The 20,646-nt window shown below is 47.3% G+C and overlaps 1 protein-coding gene across 9 annotated transcripts in view; it reads right to left on the reverse strand.

Annotated features, from left to right (window-relative positions):
* The window catches only part of dysc (whirlin protein dyschronic), a 30,922-nt gene extending 14,378 nt beyond the window's left edge, over nucleotides 1-16,544 (reverse strand). For 5 of the 9 annotated variants that reach the window (XM_033382307.1, XM_033382306.1, XM_033382305.1 and 2 more), the window contains exons 1-9: nucleotides 15,671-16,542; nucleotides 4,972-5,845; nucleotides 4,756-4,894; nucleotides 3,744-3,874; nucleotides 1,520-1,797; nucleotides 1,132-1,452; nucleotides 897-1,068; nucleotides 727-837; nucleotides 599-628 (exon numbers count right to left, since the gene is read on the reverse strand). In XM_033382307.1, coding sequence (XP_033238198.1) covers nucleotides 599-628; nucleotides 727-837; nucleotides 897-1,068; nucleotides 1,132-1,452; nucleotides 1,520-1,797; nucleotides 3,744-3,874; nucleotides 4,756-4,894; nucleotides 4,972-5,832 — 2,043 coding nt within the window. In that variant the 5' untranslated portion in view covers nucleotides 5,833-5,845; nucleotides 15,671-16,542. Of the gene's footprint in view, nucleotides 1-598; nucleotides 629-726; nucleotides 838-896; nucleotides 1,069-1,131; nucleotides 1,453-1,519; nucleotides 1,798-3,743; nucleotides 3,875-4,755; nucleotides 4,895-4,971; nucleotides 5,846-15,670 lie in introns of all 9 variants that reach the window. The other 4 variants (XM_033382303.1, XM_033382301.1, XM_033382302.1 and 1 more) reach the window with 1 other exon arrangement.
* Between the last annotated feature and the right edge of the window lie 4,102 nt (nucleotides 16,545-20,646).

The raw sequence follows: 20,646 nt of genomic DNA on the forward strand, positions 1-20,646 counted from the left end.
TGAAAGAAAACTGTCACAACTGAACCGGAAAGAAAGAGGAGTACGAGTACGAGTAAGATAATAACATGCAGCTTTTTGTGGAAATTAAATGAAATTAAGCATTAACAGGTTTTTGTTTCGAGTTTCAAGGGCTAGTTTAGTTTCGGGCTAAACACAGCTATTAAGTGGATAACGGATCTCTCGTTCATTAATTAAACTACAAGTTTCGTTTTGGTTTTGGTTTTGTCCAGTGTTATTTATGTATTTAGTCTACAGATAAATCGTTTAAAGTTAAAGTAAAAGTTACAAACATACAACAATCAACAATCAACAACGACAACAACAAGAGAAAGATTTACTAAATAATAACAACATCTCGTTGGAGAGAGTAGACATATGTCTACTTAATATATATGTATATAGTGGTAGACAGTACACAGTAGACGGCTGTTAGATCTGTTAGATCTGCACACTTTTGCCTGAACATGCTCAGTGTGTGTGTGTGTGTGTGGTGTGTGGCGTGTGGCGTGTGGGTGTGAGGCGAGAGACGGGACGGAGTCTCTCTGATCTAAGTATATATTGTGTCTGTGTCGTAGAATAAATCTTCTAAAAAGCTTACCGGCAAATCACGGGCGGGGTCTCCCTTACGCTATAAAAGATTAAACGGAAGAGGCGTTAAACACATGCGTTTAAAAACAAAGTTAGAGGCAGGTCTACGGTCTATGGTCTATGGTGGCGGTCACTCACCCGATGCCTGTCCACGCTATAAGGATCGCGTTCCCGGCGATAGACGAGCTCATCGTATCGCGTGCGATCCTCGGGGAACACGAGTTCTCGGATCTCCGTCACTAGCGTGTGCTGGTAGGGGTATAACAATCAGATAAATGCAATAAATGGAAGAGCCTTCCAGAGCATACCTTTTCGTACGTATCTAACATCTCTAGTAAGACGGCAACAAAGGCATCTATGGTCATTGCTTTCCCACTATACTCTGCAATATAGTAGGAGAGGCTTGCAAAGTGATGACGGGGCAGCAGAGAGCGGGCCTTCTCCTCCACCATGGTCGCAATCTGACCTTTTCGGCGTGCCCTAGGTATTTCGGATATATCAGAATTAGGAGCGTCCCGTGAGAGACGAGCGGGGGATCCTTACCTTGTGCCTGTTGGACTGTAGGCATCCCAGGGCTCCATCTCGATGGAGGTACAGGAATGCGGCACTTTGCCCACATCACGTATCACCAGCGACATGCGCTTGTGGTATTTCAACTGACCAACGGCCTCGTCGTGCGTCACATCGAGAAACGATTGGCCGTTGACCTCGAGGATCTCGTCGCCGATCATCAGACCACACCGATCGGCCACACTGTCCTTGTCGACGCCGGTGACAAAGATCCCCAGGCCGTACTCCACGCCGCCGCGTATCATCAGGCCCAGGGACTGTCCCGGCTCTATGAGCAGCTCCACGCGACGTATCCTGAGGGGGTGAAATACGGTTACAGGTGGTTCTTCTTCGCGGGCCCTGCCCAGCAGTCGGGACCTACCGATCGCGCCGGTCGCTCCGTCGGCCCCCGTACTCCATGGGCGGCGAGGCGGGCCTGCCGTGCCGATCCATCCAGGAGCAGGTCTGCCGGAAGGGCAGGCCCTGTCCCGAGGCCGCCGCCGCTTGATTCTGTGGATGCAGGGGTGGTGCCATCGACGCGTACATGGGGTCGCGGGAGGGTGGTCCGAATCCATGGAGCGGCGCCGTCGAGTTCAGCGTGGGCGGGGCTCTCACCGTCATACTGATTTGACGTGACGATTTCAATATCTGCACACATCTCTGCGTTAAGAAAAAATGTGGCAATAGAAGAGACACAAAAGAGAGGACAGATGCGAGCAGAAAACGAACGAACCAACAAGAAGAGAGACAGAGTAAAAGAGTAAAGGAGTAAAGGAGCAAAGGAGCAAAAAGAGAAACGGGAGCAAAAAGTACAAAATTAAATCAAACAACAAACCAAAAACCCAAACAAAAATAATTTGATTACAAAAATTACTTTGCAAAAATTTGAAAACTAAAATTCCTTACGAACAAATTCCGAAATTATTAATTAACTTAAATTGTAGGCGTGTCCCGTAGCTTGGCCCTAGTCCCCCGCCCGCTTTGCTGCTGCCTGTTGGCTGTTGGCTGTTGGTTTTTGTGGTTTCATGGCTGCTGCTGCTGCTGCCGCTGCTGCTGTCATTATTTTAATTGTTTCTGACCAAAAATAAAAACGAAACTAATGTGAGAGTGTGCAAAATTGTGTGGGTCCAAGGGTGCTGCTCTGTGCTGCGTGCAAACGGGTCGTCGTCGTCGTCGTCCTGTGAATCCTCCCAGGTGTCGCCCCCAGGGACCCCCCTGGTCCCCCTTCCAGCAGCTTGCGGCTCTTGCGGTTTATTTTTCGGACTCTTCACAGGGACTTTTCCTAGCTGCTGAATAATAATGGTCTATCGATACCCAGCTATCATCTACTCAGAGTCCTTCCGTGGTCCTTTCCGGTCAACAGAAGATGAACAGAAATGATATATTTCGAATGAAATAAAGTAAATCCAAAAGCAATGATATATACACAAACGATTCAGATACAAAATGCGACTAATCTATTGCCAATTTTTTCTCAGTGTATATTTGTATTAGTGTGTTATTGGTTTTAATACTTTTTCGTTTCTCAAATGTTTTAGTAATTATTCATACAAAAAGTATCAAGTGCACAAGGGTAGTATACGTATGTATATATGTATATTTATTGTATGTATTTGCATAAGAAAAACTACGGTAAAAATCGTTTAGAGCAGACAGAAATTGATCGAAATGATAGAACGGGCCGCAAAGGGGGTGGGCCACCCACACCATATCCTTATCCATAGCCATACACAGACACATATGTGTAGGTGTATATACATACATATATGTTTCAAAAGCAAGTTTTATCGAAAATGGTTAAAGTTTAAATTGGTAGAAGAGCGTGAGAAATGGCACAACATGTCTCTGGGCCAGTGCCAGTGGCAGTGGCAGTGGCTCTCCCTCTTTTCAGCAATCTAGTTTGTCGTATCCATATATGAGGAATTATATTGACTATCAGAACGTGTCACATAAAATATCCCACAATAAATTGACTTTCGTTGTTGGACAGCTGCGGAGGGGAAGGCAGAGGCAAAGTCAAAGGCAGCCCTTCTGCTTTTCGTTGCCAAGTTCTGCCGAGTGTTGGCCATAAAAGACAAAGATGTTGGCCTACTGAATACAGTCTACTTGTTTTCTATATATGTATACATATATGCATATAAAAGCCTGATGGATGGGACCCTATTAGGGGCAACTATTAAGGGGGACAACGATTGAGAGAGCCGAAGCGGCCCGGTCTAGGGGCTCTATTCAAGAAAATCGCATTAAAAATCAATAAAGTGTACAATAAAATTTGATATTTTTGAAAGGAGATGAGTTTGACATTGCTGTCAGTGGCGCAGGATGGGCATGGAGCATGGAGCATAGCATAGCAGTGAGCAGTGAGCTGGGAGCAGGGAGCAGTGAGCAATGAGGACATCATTCCATACAGTGTCCATAATGTATCTACTTTGAGAGGTGGAGAGTTCTTCGACTACTTAGTAATTTTCTGCATGCTCTAATCGATTTTTGTCTAAGAATAGAGAACATTAGCTACTACAAAATATATGGGTACGTTTTTTTATAAATATAGAAAAAGAGATGTAAATATATAGGCTTGTTTGTGGGCTATTTCGATGGATGCTCACCTTCAGCGCCTCCTCGTGATTGATTGAGGTGAATGGGGTGCCGTTCACCTCTAGGATTGTATCACCGGGTCGCAGTCCGGCGCGCTCGGCCACCGAATTCTCCTCGATGCGTGAGATGTAGACGCCCAAGCCTGGAGGCACACAAAAACAACAAAAGGAAGGGAATCAATTAGCTCAGACATTGAATTTTTAACAAAAATCCACCATCCCCCCATTCCTTCCTTGGTTTTTCATTAAGCTCTGCCAAGTTGCCTGGAAGTGGTTTGAGGATGGAGTGCGGCAGCCATTTTATGTTTAATTTATAAAGCACATGTGCATGTGGCTGTGTGTGTGTGTGTGTGCCACAATGCCAGAAAGAGATAGGGAAACAGAAGCAATGGACGAGGAGGAGCCTGCCTGCATACGGGGGCAACTTAAATAGATTTTTATCGATTTTAAAGCCCCGTCCGCATATTGCAAACTAAAAATAAATTCTACCCACAGCAGGAAATGGGAATGAAAGAGGCGCAGTCTTTGGCGGTGAAGGAGGGCAGTCCAAGGGGACAGGTAGGGGGGCAGGGACAGGGACAGGGGCAAGGGTCAGGGGTACTGCGGATGTGTGGCTGATGTGCCTGACGTGGAGGCAGGAAGAGCTGGTTAGCCGAAAAGGTAGTCAGGTGCAAAAATGCACTTGGAAAATGTCAAAGCTTCTGGCGGTTTGTCGAACACAAACAAAACCCACACGGCGGATGGATAGCTGGAGAAACGGAGGAACGGAGAAACGGAGAACCGAATAACCGACAATATAAAACGAAATTGAAAACTAAATTGCACGAAAGTGGTTCCTCAAGCTAAACCAGAGACAGAGAGACTTAGGGGAGGAGGAGGAGGGGTAGGGCCTAAACCCACTGGGCGTGACATCAAATCAAACAGCAAGAGGCCTGAACTGGGCGTGGCTCTCAATCTGTCATTGAACGGGCGATAGAGTGCAGAGGAATGCCATCTATCTTGAGCAGGGCGGGGGGGGGCATACCTGAGTCTTTGCCTCCTTTGACACAGATACCGAAGCCATGATCGATCTGCTGATCCCGAGACATGGAAACGGTTCGCGTCGTTAGTTCGTGGATGTTCGGAACACTGCGATCTCTTTCCCGCTCACGATCCCGATAGATCTGCAATTAAGGAGGAGCAAAAGGGAGTAAATATAGTCCTTGCAGGAAACTGGTGCCGGATGGTGCCGGGCACCCACCTGATGCGTCGTCGAGGGCGGACTGCTGGCCGGACTGCGTCGTCCGGTGCGATCGCGTGTGCCGCCATTGCTGTAGTGATAGCTACTCGTAGGAACTGAAGACGACTGGGTGGCGCCGAACATGCGGAGCACCTGCTCCGGCGATATGGGGCGCTTCTTGTTGCCGTTGCCCATGGCCGACCGCCCGCTGGCCGCCGTCGAGGTGGGCAGGGTGCCCGCCGTGCCGGCGGCCATGTGGCTGGCGGGTGAGGAGCTGAGGTACGCGGAGCCGCGTCCCGGCAGCGAGCCCCCCTTGGTGGGCACCCCCGCCGAGTTGAAGTAGTAGTGGGGCGAGTGGGGTCGCTCCACGATTGTGTACGAGGTGCCGGGCGGGGAGTAGTAGAGCCCCGAGCGGCCTCCGCCCACAGCTCCGCCACCGGCGCGCAGCGAGCTCGTGCTATTCCCCACACGCGACCCGCCGCCCATGCCCGTTGCCCCCGAGCCCCCGTAGGGGCCGCCGCTGCCGGGCGGTGGACTGATCATGCCGAAGGCCAAGCCGATGTCCTCGGCCTCGTAGCTGCTAGGAGCACCCGCACTGCTCCGCATATGGTGGGCACTGAGTCCTTGCGAGCCGCCAGTCGGCACGCTGGATGATGATTGGGTGGCGCCCGAAATGAGCCCGGCCAGTCCGCCGATGCCGCCGCCGCCCCCGCCACTGGGGCCGCCAAGGCCAAGTCCCGACGCTGCTCCGCCATGGTATCCGTAGGCTCGTGCACTCCAACGTGAGGGTCCAAGATCGCATAGTTCGGCATAATCGTTGCCAGCTGCGCTCATTGTCAGGGGGTCGCCGTCGTATGGTATGCCACTTCCCCCAAGGCGCATTACACTGCTGGAGCTGCAAGGAGACAACACGGGGGCACATTTGAGTATATCAAGTAGTAATCGAATGATGGATGATCTACAACTAAGACTTCGAGCCCCCAGATAACTCAGACCCCAGCCTGGGGCAAGGGGTACTCAACCAGAATTGGGTTAAACACTCCCCCCCTCCATCGTTGGCGCTCCTTCAAGCAGCAACCCAACGAGATCCAACGCCCTCGCCTCGCATAACTTTTGTTTGCCTACGCAGCGCTCGCCCGCTAAGCCGCAGCCGCAGACTGAGCCGTTTTCCATTCAGCGCAAACAAAAGCTTAATCTCCAGAGTCATATGTGGCGCCTGCCACCACACACACGCCCCCCCACACACGCCCCCACACACACGCACACACACACAGCTTTCCCTTTCCTGACTGACAAACACTCGCATTCACACACTCTGCGAAATCAATGGGAACTTATGCCCCGTGCTTCATTATTTATGGGCCAACTTTGGTTGGCAAAACAAAAACAGGTTGGTCCACCCCCCACCCCTCATGGCCACCCCCTACTGTTTCTGCCTCTGCCCCAGGGACAGGGGGACAGGCCCCCCTCTCATAAATAGTTGAAAATTGCCGTGCTCACACTTTGGCAGCCATGGCCTGGCATCGGCCACGCACGGACCCTGGCCGGGAGAACTTGCGGATTTAGCGGATAACATGGGAAATTTGCTAGGCGATATGCCAAGTGAAATAAACGAGTACTATCGTCTAAGAGCACTGCATGTGCAGCTATCACTGAACAGTGATAAACGAGAGAGATTTACCTTTTCGTTTCATTTGAGTACTTGCCTCAGAGACCAGCGGACAATTAGAGTAAATCGATGAGTTGCCAGGGGTTTAGTCGACCATGAAAATACCCTTCATAGAAAATACCCTTTTTGGGGCAAACATTATACATTATTGTAGGTAATGATGTTTGCCATAACGTAACCAAGACTCCACTGCCTTCCACATAAATGATCTGCTCAATGGATGAGTGAATACTCTTAATAATTCTATGAACAAGGACAGCCCTGGCTACAGTCCTGCCCATCCAATGAACCAACAAATTAACAAACTAAAAGCTTTTGCAAAATTTTGATGTGCCACTTGGCGGGCAATCAGTCAGAAAAAGTTGCAGTTGCAGTTGCAGAAAACCAAAATCCACTCAATTAATCGAGTGTGAATTGCCAATAAGTTTCGAGTACTCAAATACTCATGAATGGCGTGAATGTGGGTGTATTCGTGTGCGTTCTCTGCAGAGAGAGTGCACTTTCAGCTAACCGACGAGGAAGGAACAAAAGCGCCGGGCAATTTGGTTTGACGCTTAAGCGCACTTAGCGGTCGACCATTGGCAAGCACAGGCACAAGCACACAAACACAAACACAAACAGGACACACACACACAAGCAGGACACAGACATAGACAGAGACAGAGACAGAGCAAGTGCAGAAGCACCTACGTAATGGCGGGCAATTGTGCTTACGGTCTAACAAGCAGCCAATAATGTCCTTTTTGATTTACCGATACACATTTGCATTTCTTTTGCCCTCTCACTCGTCTACCCTCTCTCTAACCCACAATAAATTGGCAAGCAGACGCCATTACAAATGAGGAACACACGAATACATACACACACACCAACACACACGCAGAAACAAAGGAAATGTTGGGGGAAATGTATTTTGTATAAATATCAATAAGAAGCATCAGAGACAGCTTTTTCCCATATTATATATATATATGACAATAAATTTCTCTGTGGCTATTTTCCTCCCAGCCCCCAAGCCCCCGCCCCCACTTCCAACCCTCCCACTTTTATCTATCAGTTCTTTTTTTGTATTTTATTTATTTTATCTTGTTGCTTTTGTTGCTGCCTTGGCTTTGTTATAAAATAAACGGCAAAAACAGCATGCTCCAAACGTATTTACTCATGACCTTGCCGAGGCAAAGCCAGCACACACACACACAAACACACACGCACACTTACATACTCGTATAGTACATATGTACCTACACACTCGTAGACACTGAAATACAACCACAACGTCGCCTGGCGTTGGCGCTTGTCACAAGGACATTTTTCATGTGCGCAATGTGACATTTTTTTTGGAATTTGTTACTCTCTGACTCTGGTTTGTTCTGTGCCATCCAGCCATCCAGCCAGCCAGCCAGCCAGGCAGTCCATGGGACGCACAGTGGTCCAAAAGCGACATATAATTGAGTAATATCTGGGACTGGCTTCTGTGGGAATTGGCAACTAAAAAATGTATCATAAAGGAGCACTTTCCGATGGGTTTCAGATACAGGCACTGTTCAGAGATGGCTTGATATTTTGAAAGTTTTGAAAAGGAATAAATCCGGCTTGGAAATGGAGTAAAACAACGAAACAGCTGTTTTTCTGTCCAGTCTGACGATGTCTGCTTCAATGGCTTTGATGGATTTTGAAGCATTATTTCCTTACAATTTTCGAGAGTGGAATAGATATATTTTGTAGATATTTTACTTCCCCAGACGCGGCTTTATCTGCCTGATGCGCCATTTAGAATGATCGAGCGTCGATCTATATACTTTTTTCGTGGCCGTATCTTCGGTATTTTCCTAGAATGGCCGTACATATCTTATAGACAGCTTTCTTGGGATGTTCCTCTGGTTTGGTGCCACTGCCGCCAGGTCTCTGCTCTCCATTTTGTTTCGGCTTTTTTTTTGTATTTCAGTCTACTGCCAGCAGATGGCACTTGCTTCTAACTGTTTCGTTGTTGTCTTTGGCCCCTCTAACTCACACTCACACTCGCACTCACAGAGCTCCCTCCTGCACTCCTCCGCTCCACTCTCCACTGGCCGGGGTCGCCTTTTTTGTCGTGGCTTTTTGTGGCTGTTGTTTGATTTGAAAATAAGTTTTGTATATTGTTCACTCCAGTTTTTATGGCACTCGAGCCTAGGCATTTTGCATTTTGCATGTTGCATGTTCTACATGCCTGCCCCTGCCCCTGCCCCTATCCGTGTGTGTGTGTGTGTGTGCATCTTTCCGTTTGGTCCAATGCTGCAGTGCAATTTTCGTAGTTGTTTGCATTTTTCAAATAATTGGAAAGCACATTTCGATGTTTGAGCTTCGAGAGACAGGACTGCGCCCCCCCAAATGTGTGCCACACGAGGCAAGCCAGAGGGCGGAAACCCTTTATAGCCTGGCATTAATAATGGATGTTTAATACGCGACTGGCATTTAATGTTCAGCTTTTCAAGTGCGCCTAATAGTGCCCGAGGCATATTAAAACATTAACCCGGGAGCCGCAGGATTTCGCCAAGCATTTCGCCCCCGAGCATTCATCAGCGTTCATCATCATCATCATCAGGGCTTTCCTTTTTTTTGGTTGCCTCTACCTTTCCCGTGTTCTGTTTTTTCTTCTCTCTTTTTTTTTTTGGTAAATTTCTGGGGAAGTAATTATGATAAATGCAGGATGTACACGAGTGTGTGGGATGGCTCAGGATCGGAGAGAGGAGGCCTTTGTGTGCCCCTGTGTGCGGCATGTCGAACTTGTAACTGGGTTAATTGCGCGTGAATAAAGGTAAAGGTGGGAGAGACTGAGACAGATGGGGGGGGACAGGGGATGGTGTGGTGCCTCGCCCACTTCCCACTTGCCGCTTCCCGTCAATAAATCTTGAAGAAGATCTCTCAGACCATTCCATTCCATTCCGATAAGAAAAGCAGTTCTGCAGTTACGTGACTTGTTTTCTTTTCTTATATTTTCTTTCGTTCTTCTGGCATATTTCCGCTGTTCTTAAACTGCTTATAAGCCAGAAAAAGCAACGTGCTCGAAGATGAGTAATCGTGTGAAGGTTTTCCGAATGAATGCGAATATTTTAACAAACATACAATAGAAATACATGCATACTTCTGCAGGCATTTCAGAGTTAAGTATTTATTAGATTCAAAGGATTGTGCGACTTGTGTGGCAGCAGCAATTGCATAATCAAAGAGCAAATTCCATTCTGGAGCCAGCCCCTGGAGGCGATATTGATTACCCGCCCATCGAGGAGAGATATGGATACGCCAAGGGCAACCATCCGCCATCCACCATCGAAGGACTCTGCACAAAGCCCGAGCATGGCGCATGGCTCTTCATCCCCAAATCTGTACACGAACAGAACAGCATGGCTTCACCTATACACTCAAAGCACACATGTATAGTCGTATTAATGTACTAATCAGCTTTGAGCATGTGGTACGAGTGCTCAAGGATGGCGTGGAAACATACATATCTGTGTGCAATAATTCAAATAAAACGTATCAAAACTTGATGTGAAGAGAGTTCAGCTTCCAGCAAGCTACTGTCCAATTTACCGTCTCTCTTTGGGAACCAAAGGGCCAAAGTTCCATCAACTGTGACCCCAGGTGTATCTCCATCGTTTCCCTATAACTTTCCAGCAAAAAGACCGAACAACTGCGAAGGAAACGGCAAAAAGAATAAAGAATTCTGTTTACTTAAGCCATCTGGCAGTACTTCCTATATGTGTAGTACATGCTGCACATGGGGATCTCTGTTCACCTCCTCTTGCCGGTGTTTTTGCACCTTTTCAATTTGCTGGCTCTGTTGTTTCTGGACGAGGGCGTGGTGGAGGCCCCTCAAAGAAGCGTCACGTAGGCCACGAAACGAAACGAAGCGAAAATCTGTTATAATAAGATATGCACAAATGCACATGCATAAGTTAGACACGGAGCAGGGCCAGAACGGGCCTAAAGAACGTCGCAGAAAGAAGCCCCCGAAAGAACACAAAAAGAAGAACGAACCAAGTTGACTTACACGTCAACTATTGATTTTTTAATTAAATATTAATGAAGCACGAAGAGCGGCAGCAGCAACAAAAATGGCACACAACACGCTCAAAAAAACAAACAAAAAAAATACAAAAAAAACAACAACATGAAGGCGAATACGAAGACGGGAAGTGGAACGCCTCGAGGTATGCTACAAAAAACATGACACACAAAGAACGGTCGGAAGGAGACGGTTCTTCGACGGTTAGCAGGTTAGCCAGGTGGCCGGACAGGGGGGCAGGGGGTCAGAGGGGCAGGGAAATACACGAGCAAATTACGAATTTTTAATCACACGTCGCGCTCGTTATATAAGCAGGAATACTAGTGGTATCAGCTCCCTGCCGAACCGACAAAAAGAAGCGAACAGAAATCAAATAAAATAAATATGCAAAGCGTCGTCTCGCTGGGAGCTCTCTCGCCCTGCCCCTCTTCCGATCCTGCCCTGTCCTCGCAGGCCCCTGTCTTTGAGTAGGTCGTCTATGCACAGACACGCAACCAGAAGCGGCAGCAAGCAACAACAACAAAAAATTGGAGGAAATGTGTGGAAATGTTAAAGGCAAATGAAACTAACTGAGGAAGTGGTGATGAAGGGAGAGGAAAAGGAAGGGGAAGAGGAAAAGAAGTGTGTGGGTGTGTGTGTGTGCCAACGAGAGACAGGACAGCCGGGACAGGCTGGCATTTCCTACAAAACGCCGAGCAGCATTTTGTCCAGTCACGAAAAGTTTTGTCTACACAAAAAAAAAAATATAGAAAAAGAGACGGAAACTCAAGTGTTCCGACTGAATGATACCCAGCACATAGTAGATGTAGACACAAGGATATGGCAATGAAGTCTTTGATTGGATTACACTGAGAGAAAAACGGCATAGAAACAGGAAACACATCCATAAATGGGTATTCAATGCATTTATGCTGCTTTTTCTGGGTCCGAGGGACTGCCTGTTACATAGCCCCCTTCTAGGGCATATACCCTTGAGCGAGTGCGGGTACACACACACATCTGTATCTGTATCTGGGGGAGCGGAGGCGGGTTCAGGTTAGCAAGAACCACTCGAGTCGACAAAGTCTCAAGTTGAATGAAGAACTCACGCAACGCAACCCATGTACGAGTACGAGTACAGGGGGAGGGGGAGGGGGAAGGGTAGGGCCAAGAGTGGAGTCCTAGAAATATGCTAGGCCCCGGCAAGGAATTTCTCGTTGTTTTCCTTGATGCCATTTGCAACGTTTTACGATGACTACGAATTTGTGCATTTGAAAATGGAAATTTATGGACGGCCAGCCGAGACACTGGCAATGTGTTGATGGGAAATGAATGATGAATATCTTTCGAATAGTTCAAATGCAACACATTCATTTCCCTGTTGTGTCCGTCTCTGTCTCCGTCTCCGTCTCTGGCTCTGACTCCGGCTCTGGCATGCAGTAATTGAAAAGGAACCCACATTTTTCATTTGCCTTTCACTCATTTTCCCTTTTGCCCATTTTCGCTTATTAAAGTGATGCGAAATTCCATTTATGTTTGCCATAAATTCAGGGCAGAAAATGGGAACAGAGCAGAGCACATTTTTGCCTGCCTGCCTGCCTGCCTAGCAAATGGAGGCTTCCATTCAACCCGTAAGACCCTTAATTATTATGTCAGCTAACTGAAAGTTAATAAACCACTCATTGTCATGAAAATAAAAGCCAAAAATAAACGAAATGAACCTAAAAGGGGGCATATGGCCAAATCAATAATAAATACATAAACGGGCCCGCAAACAAATGATTCAGACAAGAAGAGGCCATGCAGCATGGGGCACGAAATACCCTTCCACAGGGGTACATGGCCCAAAAATCGTGGAAAATATTTTGCAATTAAAATTCCGTTTGCGGGACTAGAATTTACGATTAAAAATTCTCTTGCAGCTCACAATATATGAGTCCTTCTAGTTGTGAGGAGAACTTGGACCGAAATCCGATGAAATCGATTCATGATAGCACCGTATTCTCCTACAAAGGAATATCCCTTGAAAAACTCACATCAAACTGAGATCAAACTGACAAATAAGATGGTACAAATATTCGTTTGCACTCGTTTCAGCTTGGGCACTTCCCCCTTCATCTGCAGGGCAGGGTATCCCCAATATAATTTATCAGACTCATCATAATCGTTGGATTGCGTGGATACCCACAGCCGCTGCCAAGGCGAGGATAATAAGCCAGCAATTAGTGTCACCGATGGACCTGCTGAGGCCCCAAACAGACACACAGCCCAAAGCCGAGGCACCGCCATTTAAAGCAATTTAGCTGAGGATGGGCCCAGGAAAAAAGGTTAAACGAGTCGCACTCTCTCGCTCACACACACACTTCTATTATCCTGCGAGTATATCCTCTTTAGCTGCTGGCTCAAATTGAAAAAGGGAAAAAAGGGAGTGAAGTGAATGGAAAAAGTGGCGAGGACAAATCGCAATTCCAGTTTTATTAATATTTTTCTATTTGCCTATGGAAAACTACTGAATGGATGGCCACCCCCCGCTCCGCCACCCTCCCGCTCAGTGGGTCCGCAATCGTTTCAATGGCCGTAGTAAGGAGGAAACTTTCTTAATACAAGATACTTAAAGGACACAGCCGCACACAAAGAGCGAGAGAGACAGAGGGAGCGGGAGCGGGAGAGACGGAGAAGCACAGTCCGACATTCAATTGCCACCTTTTGCCTGAAGGATTTTCCATCCCTGTGTGTGTGTGTGTGTGCGTGTATCTATGTGAGTTCTGCCCAACTCAAACTGAAAGTCTTAAGTGAATTAGGAGGGGAAACTTGCAACATTCCCAAGACAAGTCCTGCCACTGACTGCGCCCCTGCCCGTCCAACCACTTCAAGGTTCTCCACCTAATGAGCTCTTGAAGTGCACAAGTTTGAGCTCCGTAAATATATAGATGAACACCAAAAAAAAAGGATTATTCTATATGACAGCCCGGCCCCGTGCCTGCCCACCTCCCGCCCGCCCTTTAATGATCATTCCTTTTGACTGGACACCTGTGCCAGTGCCTGGTCCCCCCGCAAAGATTGATTGTTATAGAGAAAAGGCTCGGCTTTGGCCACTTAATGATTGCCAGCCGAAAAAGAAAAACCAGGAAAGAATTGTGGATGGTGTCAGGTCGGAATGGGGCTCCGACTGAGACTGGGGGCGTCACCCACACCTTAATGTAGCATAAAACAATTATCGGAATTTCCTTCTTCCACTTTCCTTTCTTTTTTGGGTTGGGCTTGGTCATGGGCTGGGGCTGGGGCTGGGACGGGGGCTTAGTTTATGTTGCTCGTAATTAAAGTTGTGGGGAATGGCAGTGGATGGCCGCTGGGTGCCCATCAAATCGATATTCGAGAAGGAGAGCCCAGAGCCGAGAGTGAAGGTTAGACAGGTGAAAGGAACTGGCACAGGAGTCTACAAATTTCCAATTGGATGTGGCTCCGATTGCCACTGGGATTTTTCCAGATGCCAGACTCCTGCGGATATCAGAGTGTAAGTCAGAGCCTATCCCCAGGAGTGGCTTGATTCCACCTGCCCATCACAGCCTCAAGGATACACCCGCCGCACTTGACCTACAAAAATAGCAGAAACCATTATTAATGATAGTGCCTGGTGCCAGCGGAATATTCGGGCGAGAAATTAATTGACTCAAAAACACATTCGTGGCTGCGACCTACCTGGGCCAACTACGTAATAACTATTTAATGGGTTATTTCACTGTCTCCCCCAGTCCCTGGTCCCCGGTGCCCGGTTCCCCCCCAAAATGAGGCGGCGGCAAGTGCTGGCCGAACGGCTGACATTTAATTAAAATTGGCGCCTAATTAATTGCCCAAAAACGAGAGCGCACAGTCCGACATGACAGGACATTACTAGGCGTATGAGTGATGTTTGAATTTGGAGCAGCTTTTCGCTAATTGAAAATGAAATTCTGATCTCTGATTTCTGATTTCCGATTCGTGATTTGTGATTTCTGATTTTTGGCATTTATTCCTGCGGTCGTCGGGCATTTTATTATCGCCAATATTTGCATGATTGATTCCACGGCTAAAATGATTTCGCAGTTATTATTCCGGTTATTATTCGGGGCAGCCCCCCAAATAAATGCAGCGCTCTTTTTTTTTTGTTGCCTCTTTTCGGTCCGCTGGCAGCATTTTTGCTCTGCATAATTGATGGCTGAGCTTTTAATTGAAGCTGAGTTGCGGTTATTACGGATGTAAGTGGCGCGAGGGGCAGGCAGATGGATGGGGCGCAAAATGTATGCAAATTAAGACTGCACCGAGGGCGGTCCACAATTAAAGGGAAATCGCAGCGAGAGAAAAACGAAAAAAGCGAACAAAAACGGAAAGAAAGAGAATGAAAACGCTCTAATTGAAGTGCGTTTGAAGGGGCGGGAGCAAGTGCTGGAACACCACTTGAGATATCACAAGGAGCGGGTGCAAGTACAAGTGTCCTTGAAGGTGTAGAATGTTTTTGAGAGATTGATTTTTTGGGCACGCTTGGGCAATAAAATCAGATGCAAACCAAGACCGAAGTGCGGCTTCTATAAGAATGGGGGGCCAGTGTTTTTAAACTCAATCCCATGCCAGCTGTGATTCGATTAATTAAAACGATTTAAATCCAAGCGCATCTTGAAGACCAGAGAAATATCTTATGAACCACAGGAATGTCCCTTTATGAACTGAAAGAGATTCCAGAAAGTTCTAGGCTTTATTCGCCTCTGAGAGTTTCTAGAAGGATGTCTCCTCTCTCTGAATAGAATAATTACACAGATAGATCCTTGAAAATATAATTGAAGTCACACTTACTCCAAAGAACCATCACATACAATCCCCAAAGGAAATAAGTTTTGATTTTTGAGAGCCCTCGCACTGGGGCTACGGCTACTCGTGTATCTACGAGTCTGTTGCACAATGAATGTGGCATAAATCAACTCCATTCAGGCGCTTACACAGCGGCTCTTATCTGCGTTTCCCCTGTTTGAGTTTTTTTTTTGGGATGTGCTCACCTGTCTGGAATTCTAAGGATACATTAAAGTTGCCTCTTGCTGCGCTTGTTCGGGTGTGTCCGACGTATCCGCTGAGCCGCTGTTTGCTAGAGGCTTCTATTGAACTGATTATGACAGGACCGGACGCGTGTCCTGTCCGCAACAGTGTTGTCCGGATCCTGCTGCAGCCGTCCCGCTGTCAGGCTTTCTGCAACAGTCAGCTGCTGCTACTGCTGCTGCCGCTGCCGTTCCTGCTGCTGCTTGTGGCATGCAAAAAGTTTTCCCTTTGCACTGCGGATGTGTTCCTTGCTTTCACTCACTGTTCCTCTCTCACTCTCTCCAGCACTGTTTCTGCTGAATCTTCTTCTTCTTCTGTTTCTGCTTCTTAGTCTCTCCCTTCCTATTCCTATTCCTCTTCCTCTTCCTTTTCTTCTTTCTCTTCGCTGTCTGTCAGTTTATGCGCTTCCTGCCTTTGCCTGCCACCCGCCGCCGCGTTCTGGCGAGAGTGAAAGTATTTTTTGTTGTCTCTTTTTTTGTTGTATTTTATCGTGGTGAATTTCGCCACGCTGCTCGGAGCAGCTCTCTCTCTCCTCTCCCGAAGCTCGCTCTCGCTCTCCTTCGACTGGCACTCTCCCGCGCTCTCTCCTTCTCAAAGAGCTAGAAACATTTTCTGGTTGAGTTAATTTTTTTGAAATATTTTTGTTTCCTTCGATTTTTTGGGCAAATCCTTTCCAGAGGACTTCGGTTTATTTTTAGGGCAATTTTCGCTTGTGGTATAGTATTTTTTCACTCGGTATTTATGCGCATTTTCGCAGCATTCCAGAGCCACAACAACAACTTTGTTATGGTGCTTTTATGGTAGTCGTCGGGGGGAGGGGGCGGGGGAGTGGGGTTGGTTGTGGGGGTGGTTGTGGGACTAGGTACCGTTGGCTGATTTAGCTGATTTCTAGTTTCCGCTCCGCTCTCCTACGCCTGCCTCTCGGCTGCGCCTATAATCTGGCAAACTTGCGTACTCCGTATTCCGCCGATTCCGAGTCCGAGTCCGAATAACGTAACCGAATTCGGACTTAACCACTCCGAAAGTGTGGTGGCGAATCTGACGTTCTGTGTAATTTAACCTTCTGCCCTACTCTCTGGAATGCGTCATCGGGAATCGGGAATCGGGTATCGGGAGTCCGGGACTCGGGAGTCGGGAGTCGGGAGTCGATTCGAGTTGCTGATTCCCGTATTTATTTGCTTAATATTTTATTTGGCACTTACACACACGCACGCACGCACCGCACACGCACATGCACATGCACAGATGTTTAATTATTTTTATACTTTTCACCACATCGACCATACGCCATGTTGTACGCGAGAGCCCTCCAAAAGAGCCCCTGTAGTACACAGGCACAGGCACAGGAGGAGCCTTGGCCAGAAGAAGCCTTCAAGGTTATTCTTATTTGCCTGGTGGCTCCCAATTTCTATTCAGATTGAAGTCCGTAGGGGCCCTCATCCGCTGGCCTGGTCTACGCAGTATCTACATGCTATGGGCATGCTCCCGTAACGAAAAAAAAAAAAAAAACACGGTTCAAGCAGGAATACCGTTGCACACATTACACTCAAAAAAAATGGAAGAGTTCCCAGGGCTGCCTCTGATAGCCTATAATTGGCAATTCCGCTGGGCCTGCACTTGCGTTTTTTTCGGGTTTTTTTCGGATTCTTCGGATTTTCTTTTGCAATTAATTTTAGGGTAATATTTTTTCCACAAAGCGCGACTTGTAGTCTCTCTCTATCGCTCGCTCGCTCCCTGGATTTTTGGCGGAGCTCCGCGTCTTGACCGTTTGACTACTTGGGAGGCTTTGCTTTCGGATTCGCCTCTGGTTCGGCTGAAAGCTTTTCCTTCAGTTGGTAGGCTTCCGCAAGGAGAGAGAGCCACTGAGAGAGAGAGAGCGGAGAGAGCCCCCGCCGAGACTGTCTGGCGACGGGCAGGCGAGCTTTGCACTCTCTTTGCACTCAAAGTTTGCGTTGTTTGGATTTTGTTGTTTTAATTCTCGGTGAGCTGGTGGCCAGGGGACTGTCGTGTGGGTGGGACTGGGACAGGGACAGGGACAAACTCTCGTATCCCGTGTGCTTTTTGAGGATTTCTTTCGTGTAATTGTTTTCGTTACGTTTGTTACGTTTGTTATGGGCACCAGAGCCACTGCGCGAGCCATGTGCCTCAAATGGAGACGTAATTGTGCGCTGAGAGAAATTAGCTGTGAATGGGATATGACATTCGATGTGGAAGGAGGTTGAATTAATCAACAACTATTCATCATCACAATCATAATTATCGTATCATATCGTATACTTAATGTTTAGGTTCCATGAAATTTCTTTAGTCGTGTAGTCGTGTGCACTTCTGCCTTCTATGTACAACCTATTTTAACCTTCCTACCGCTACTATCTCTCAGTGTAGTCATAAAAAACCATCCGACAAACAGCAAGTAAGCCAAGCAACCATCATAAAAGCCTCCCCAGACGGCGCCCACACACCCTGCACGCCATGGTTCTGCAGCGGCAGCAGCAGGTAACGAGCCTCTGCCTGGCAAACTATTTAAAAGCTTCGCGAAAAGCTCTCTCGCGCTCTCTCTCTCTCTCTCCCTCTGTCGCTCGCTTGTTCTGCTCTGTCTCCCACGCAAGAGCTCAACACAGCTGGCAGAGAAACGTCAAGCTGTATGTGTGACAGGAGCGGCGTGGAGCAGAGCAGAGCAGAGCAGAGCGAAAGGAATATCACGAAAGGAAAGTACATATAAGAAAAACCAGCAAAACCAAAAGAGTCTTGTCAGGTAGCAGAGGACCTCTTTCCACAAGAGGAAGCTGTGTGCGTGTGTGTGTTTGTGTTTGTGTGAGAGAGACCTGGAGGTGCGAGTGTGAGCACGACACGTTGTTGCATTTGCGAACGCACAAAAGAAGGCAACGGTAAAATAACGGTTTCGTTTCGTTCGTTTCTCTTTTGTTCTTTGTTGCTTCTTGTTTGAAGGCTTCTCCTGCTCTTCTCCCTGGCGTTAAAGGGAATGTACACGTGCTCTGGGGCACTAGGTGGCAGACGCTGGGGGAAATGTTATTGATGAGTAAAAGGGGGAAATGGAATGGAATGGAATGGAATGATGGGTGGGGGTGGTGGGGGAGGCGGTGAAGGCTAACCTAACTGTCGTCATGTCCCCCTCTCCTTGCAGCTTCCACCTCGCTCTCTCGTTGAGAACTTTTCTAATTGAATTTCTTGTTTTGACCTACAGGGTCAACCCTGGCCTGTCTTATCAGTGTGGTATATCTACCAATACATGAGTATGTGTGCAAGTGTGTGTGGGTGTGTGGGTGTGTGTCTGTCTGTCTGAAATTATGTCATTCTGGCTGCGTCATTGTGTCTGCCTGTCCCTGTGGTCTATTCTATTGATTATTTCTTCGTCGTTTATGACGAAATGCCATTGTAGTACGTTTCAAATTGCTTTCACCTTTGTTCAGCTTCAGCATCAGCATCAGCTTCTACATCTACTTCTGCTCTTCTTCTGTTCCTCTTCTGCTGCTGCTGCTGTTGCTGCTGCTGTTGCTGCTGCTGTTGCTGCTTCTGCCTCTGCTCTTCGCTCTTGACTTGCACAACTATGACGTCATTGTTAACCCCGGAGCTTTCACTAGCGCGCGCACACAACGCCCCCTATCACACTCACCCACTCAACTCGACTTTGATGTCAACTTGTCGCACCCTCACTCTCGCCGCCGTCCCCCCAGCCCCGACCCGACCCGACCAGACCAGACCCTAACGGGGTCCCTCCCGCTCGGACCACCACCTCCTTAGCAAACCACTGCCTCCCCCCTGTCAAGTCAAGTCAACTCATTTCCATTTCCATTTGATGCCTGATGCGGATTTTCAGTGACTAGTTTCGTGAAAGTTTGTTTTTCGAGAGCTTTTCTCCCTTTCACAGTCCCCAGTCCCCGCTCGCAGTCCCTGTCCCAATCCGTACTTCTCCCTCGGTTCCATCTCAATTTGTTTCCCTTTGGCTTTTATTATTGCGGCAAAAGATTTATTTTTTGTCATTGAAGTGATCTAATTAAAGTTTGTGTGGACCAAAAATTATAAAAGGCGGATGGGATAGGGGGAAAGAAAGCCAGAAATTTGTTTTCCCGAGAAAGTGGTTGAGCAAGGGGCTGTTCGGCTGTACGGGAGGGGGGGTGGAGCAGTGTCGCAGGGTCACGCTTGTGCTGTGGAGGTGCAACTTGTTTTCGTTTCCGTCCCAAAGTTGTTAAAAAGCCAAAAAAGTAATTTATTTCAGTTTTACTGCCTCCATTTTGGGTGTTTGGGTTGAGTTTGGGTTCTATCCCTGGCAAATGTAATGAGATTTTTTGACCCGCTAACTTGGTCTCTGTTCTTCTAGCCCCTCCTGAGCTTCCCTCCCCCCTCCCACAACAGCTTCAGCCTTCGCTCTAGCCTTGCAGATGCTGATTTGGTTTGAAGCCTTGGCCAAGTTCTGTTGGCATCAGCTGCTTGATAATCGGATTTTTCTATTCTTCCACTCCCCCACTCTCCCTCTCTCTGTCGAGTGTCTGCCTGTCTGGTGCCTTTTGCATGTGTAGAAATGGGTTAAGCTCTTCTGTTGACTTGTCGGTGGGCTTAAGGGCTAATCAAAGTTGGAAATCAGTTCTGTTCGTTTCACAAAAACTTTGAATGGAATGACGAATTCGCTGCGAGGGATTTCTCATTCAAACATCCTAATGCAATTTCCTATTACTAGTATTATTCGGCTTTTAAGTCAATAAATCACTTACGGAGACACAAACTTCTATTATAAAAATCAATCAAGCTTCCATCAGATCCCATTAAAATATGAGTTTGGTTTGCTTTTGGTACAATTTATTTCGAAGAAGAACACAAGTTTACGCATTTCATTTATATATTATATATTTACAAAATTAATCGGTTTTCTTCGGGGCTTGCTTCTGTTTCTGTTTGCAATTTACTTCGAAATAGCTCTCAT

This window comes from Drosophila pseudoobscura, chromosome X (assembly GCF_009870125.1).
Source record: "Drosophila pseudoobscura strain MV-25-SWS-2005 chromosome X, UCI_Dpse_MV25, whole genome shotgun sequence".
In the NCBI taxonomy this organism is placed as follows: Eukaryota; Metazoa; Arthropoda; class Insecta; order Diptera; family Drosophilidae; genus Drosophila; species Drosophila pseudoobscura.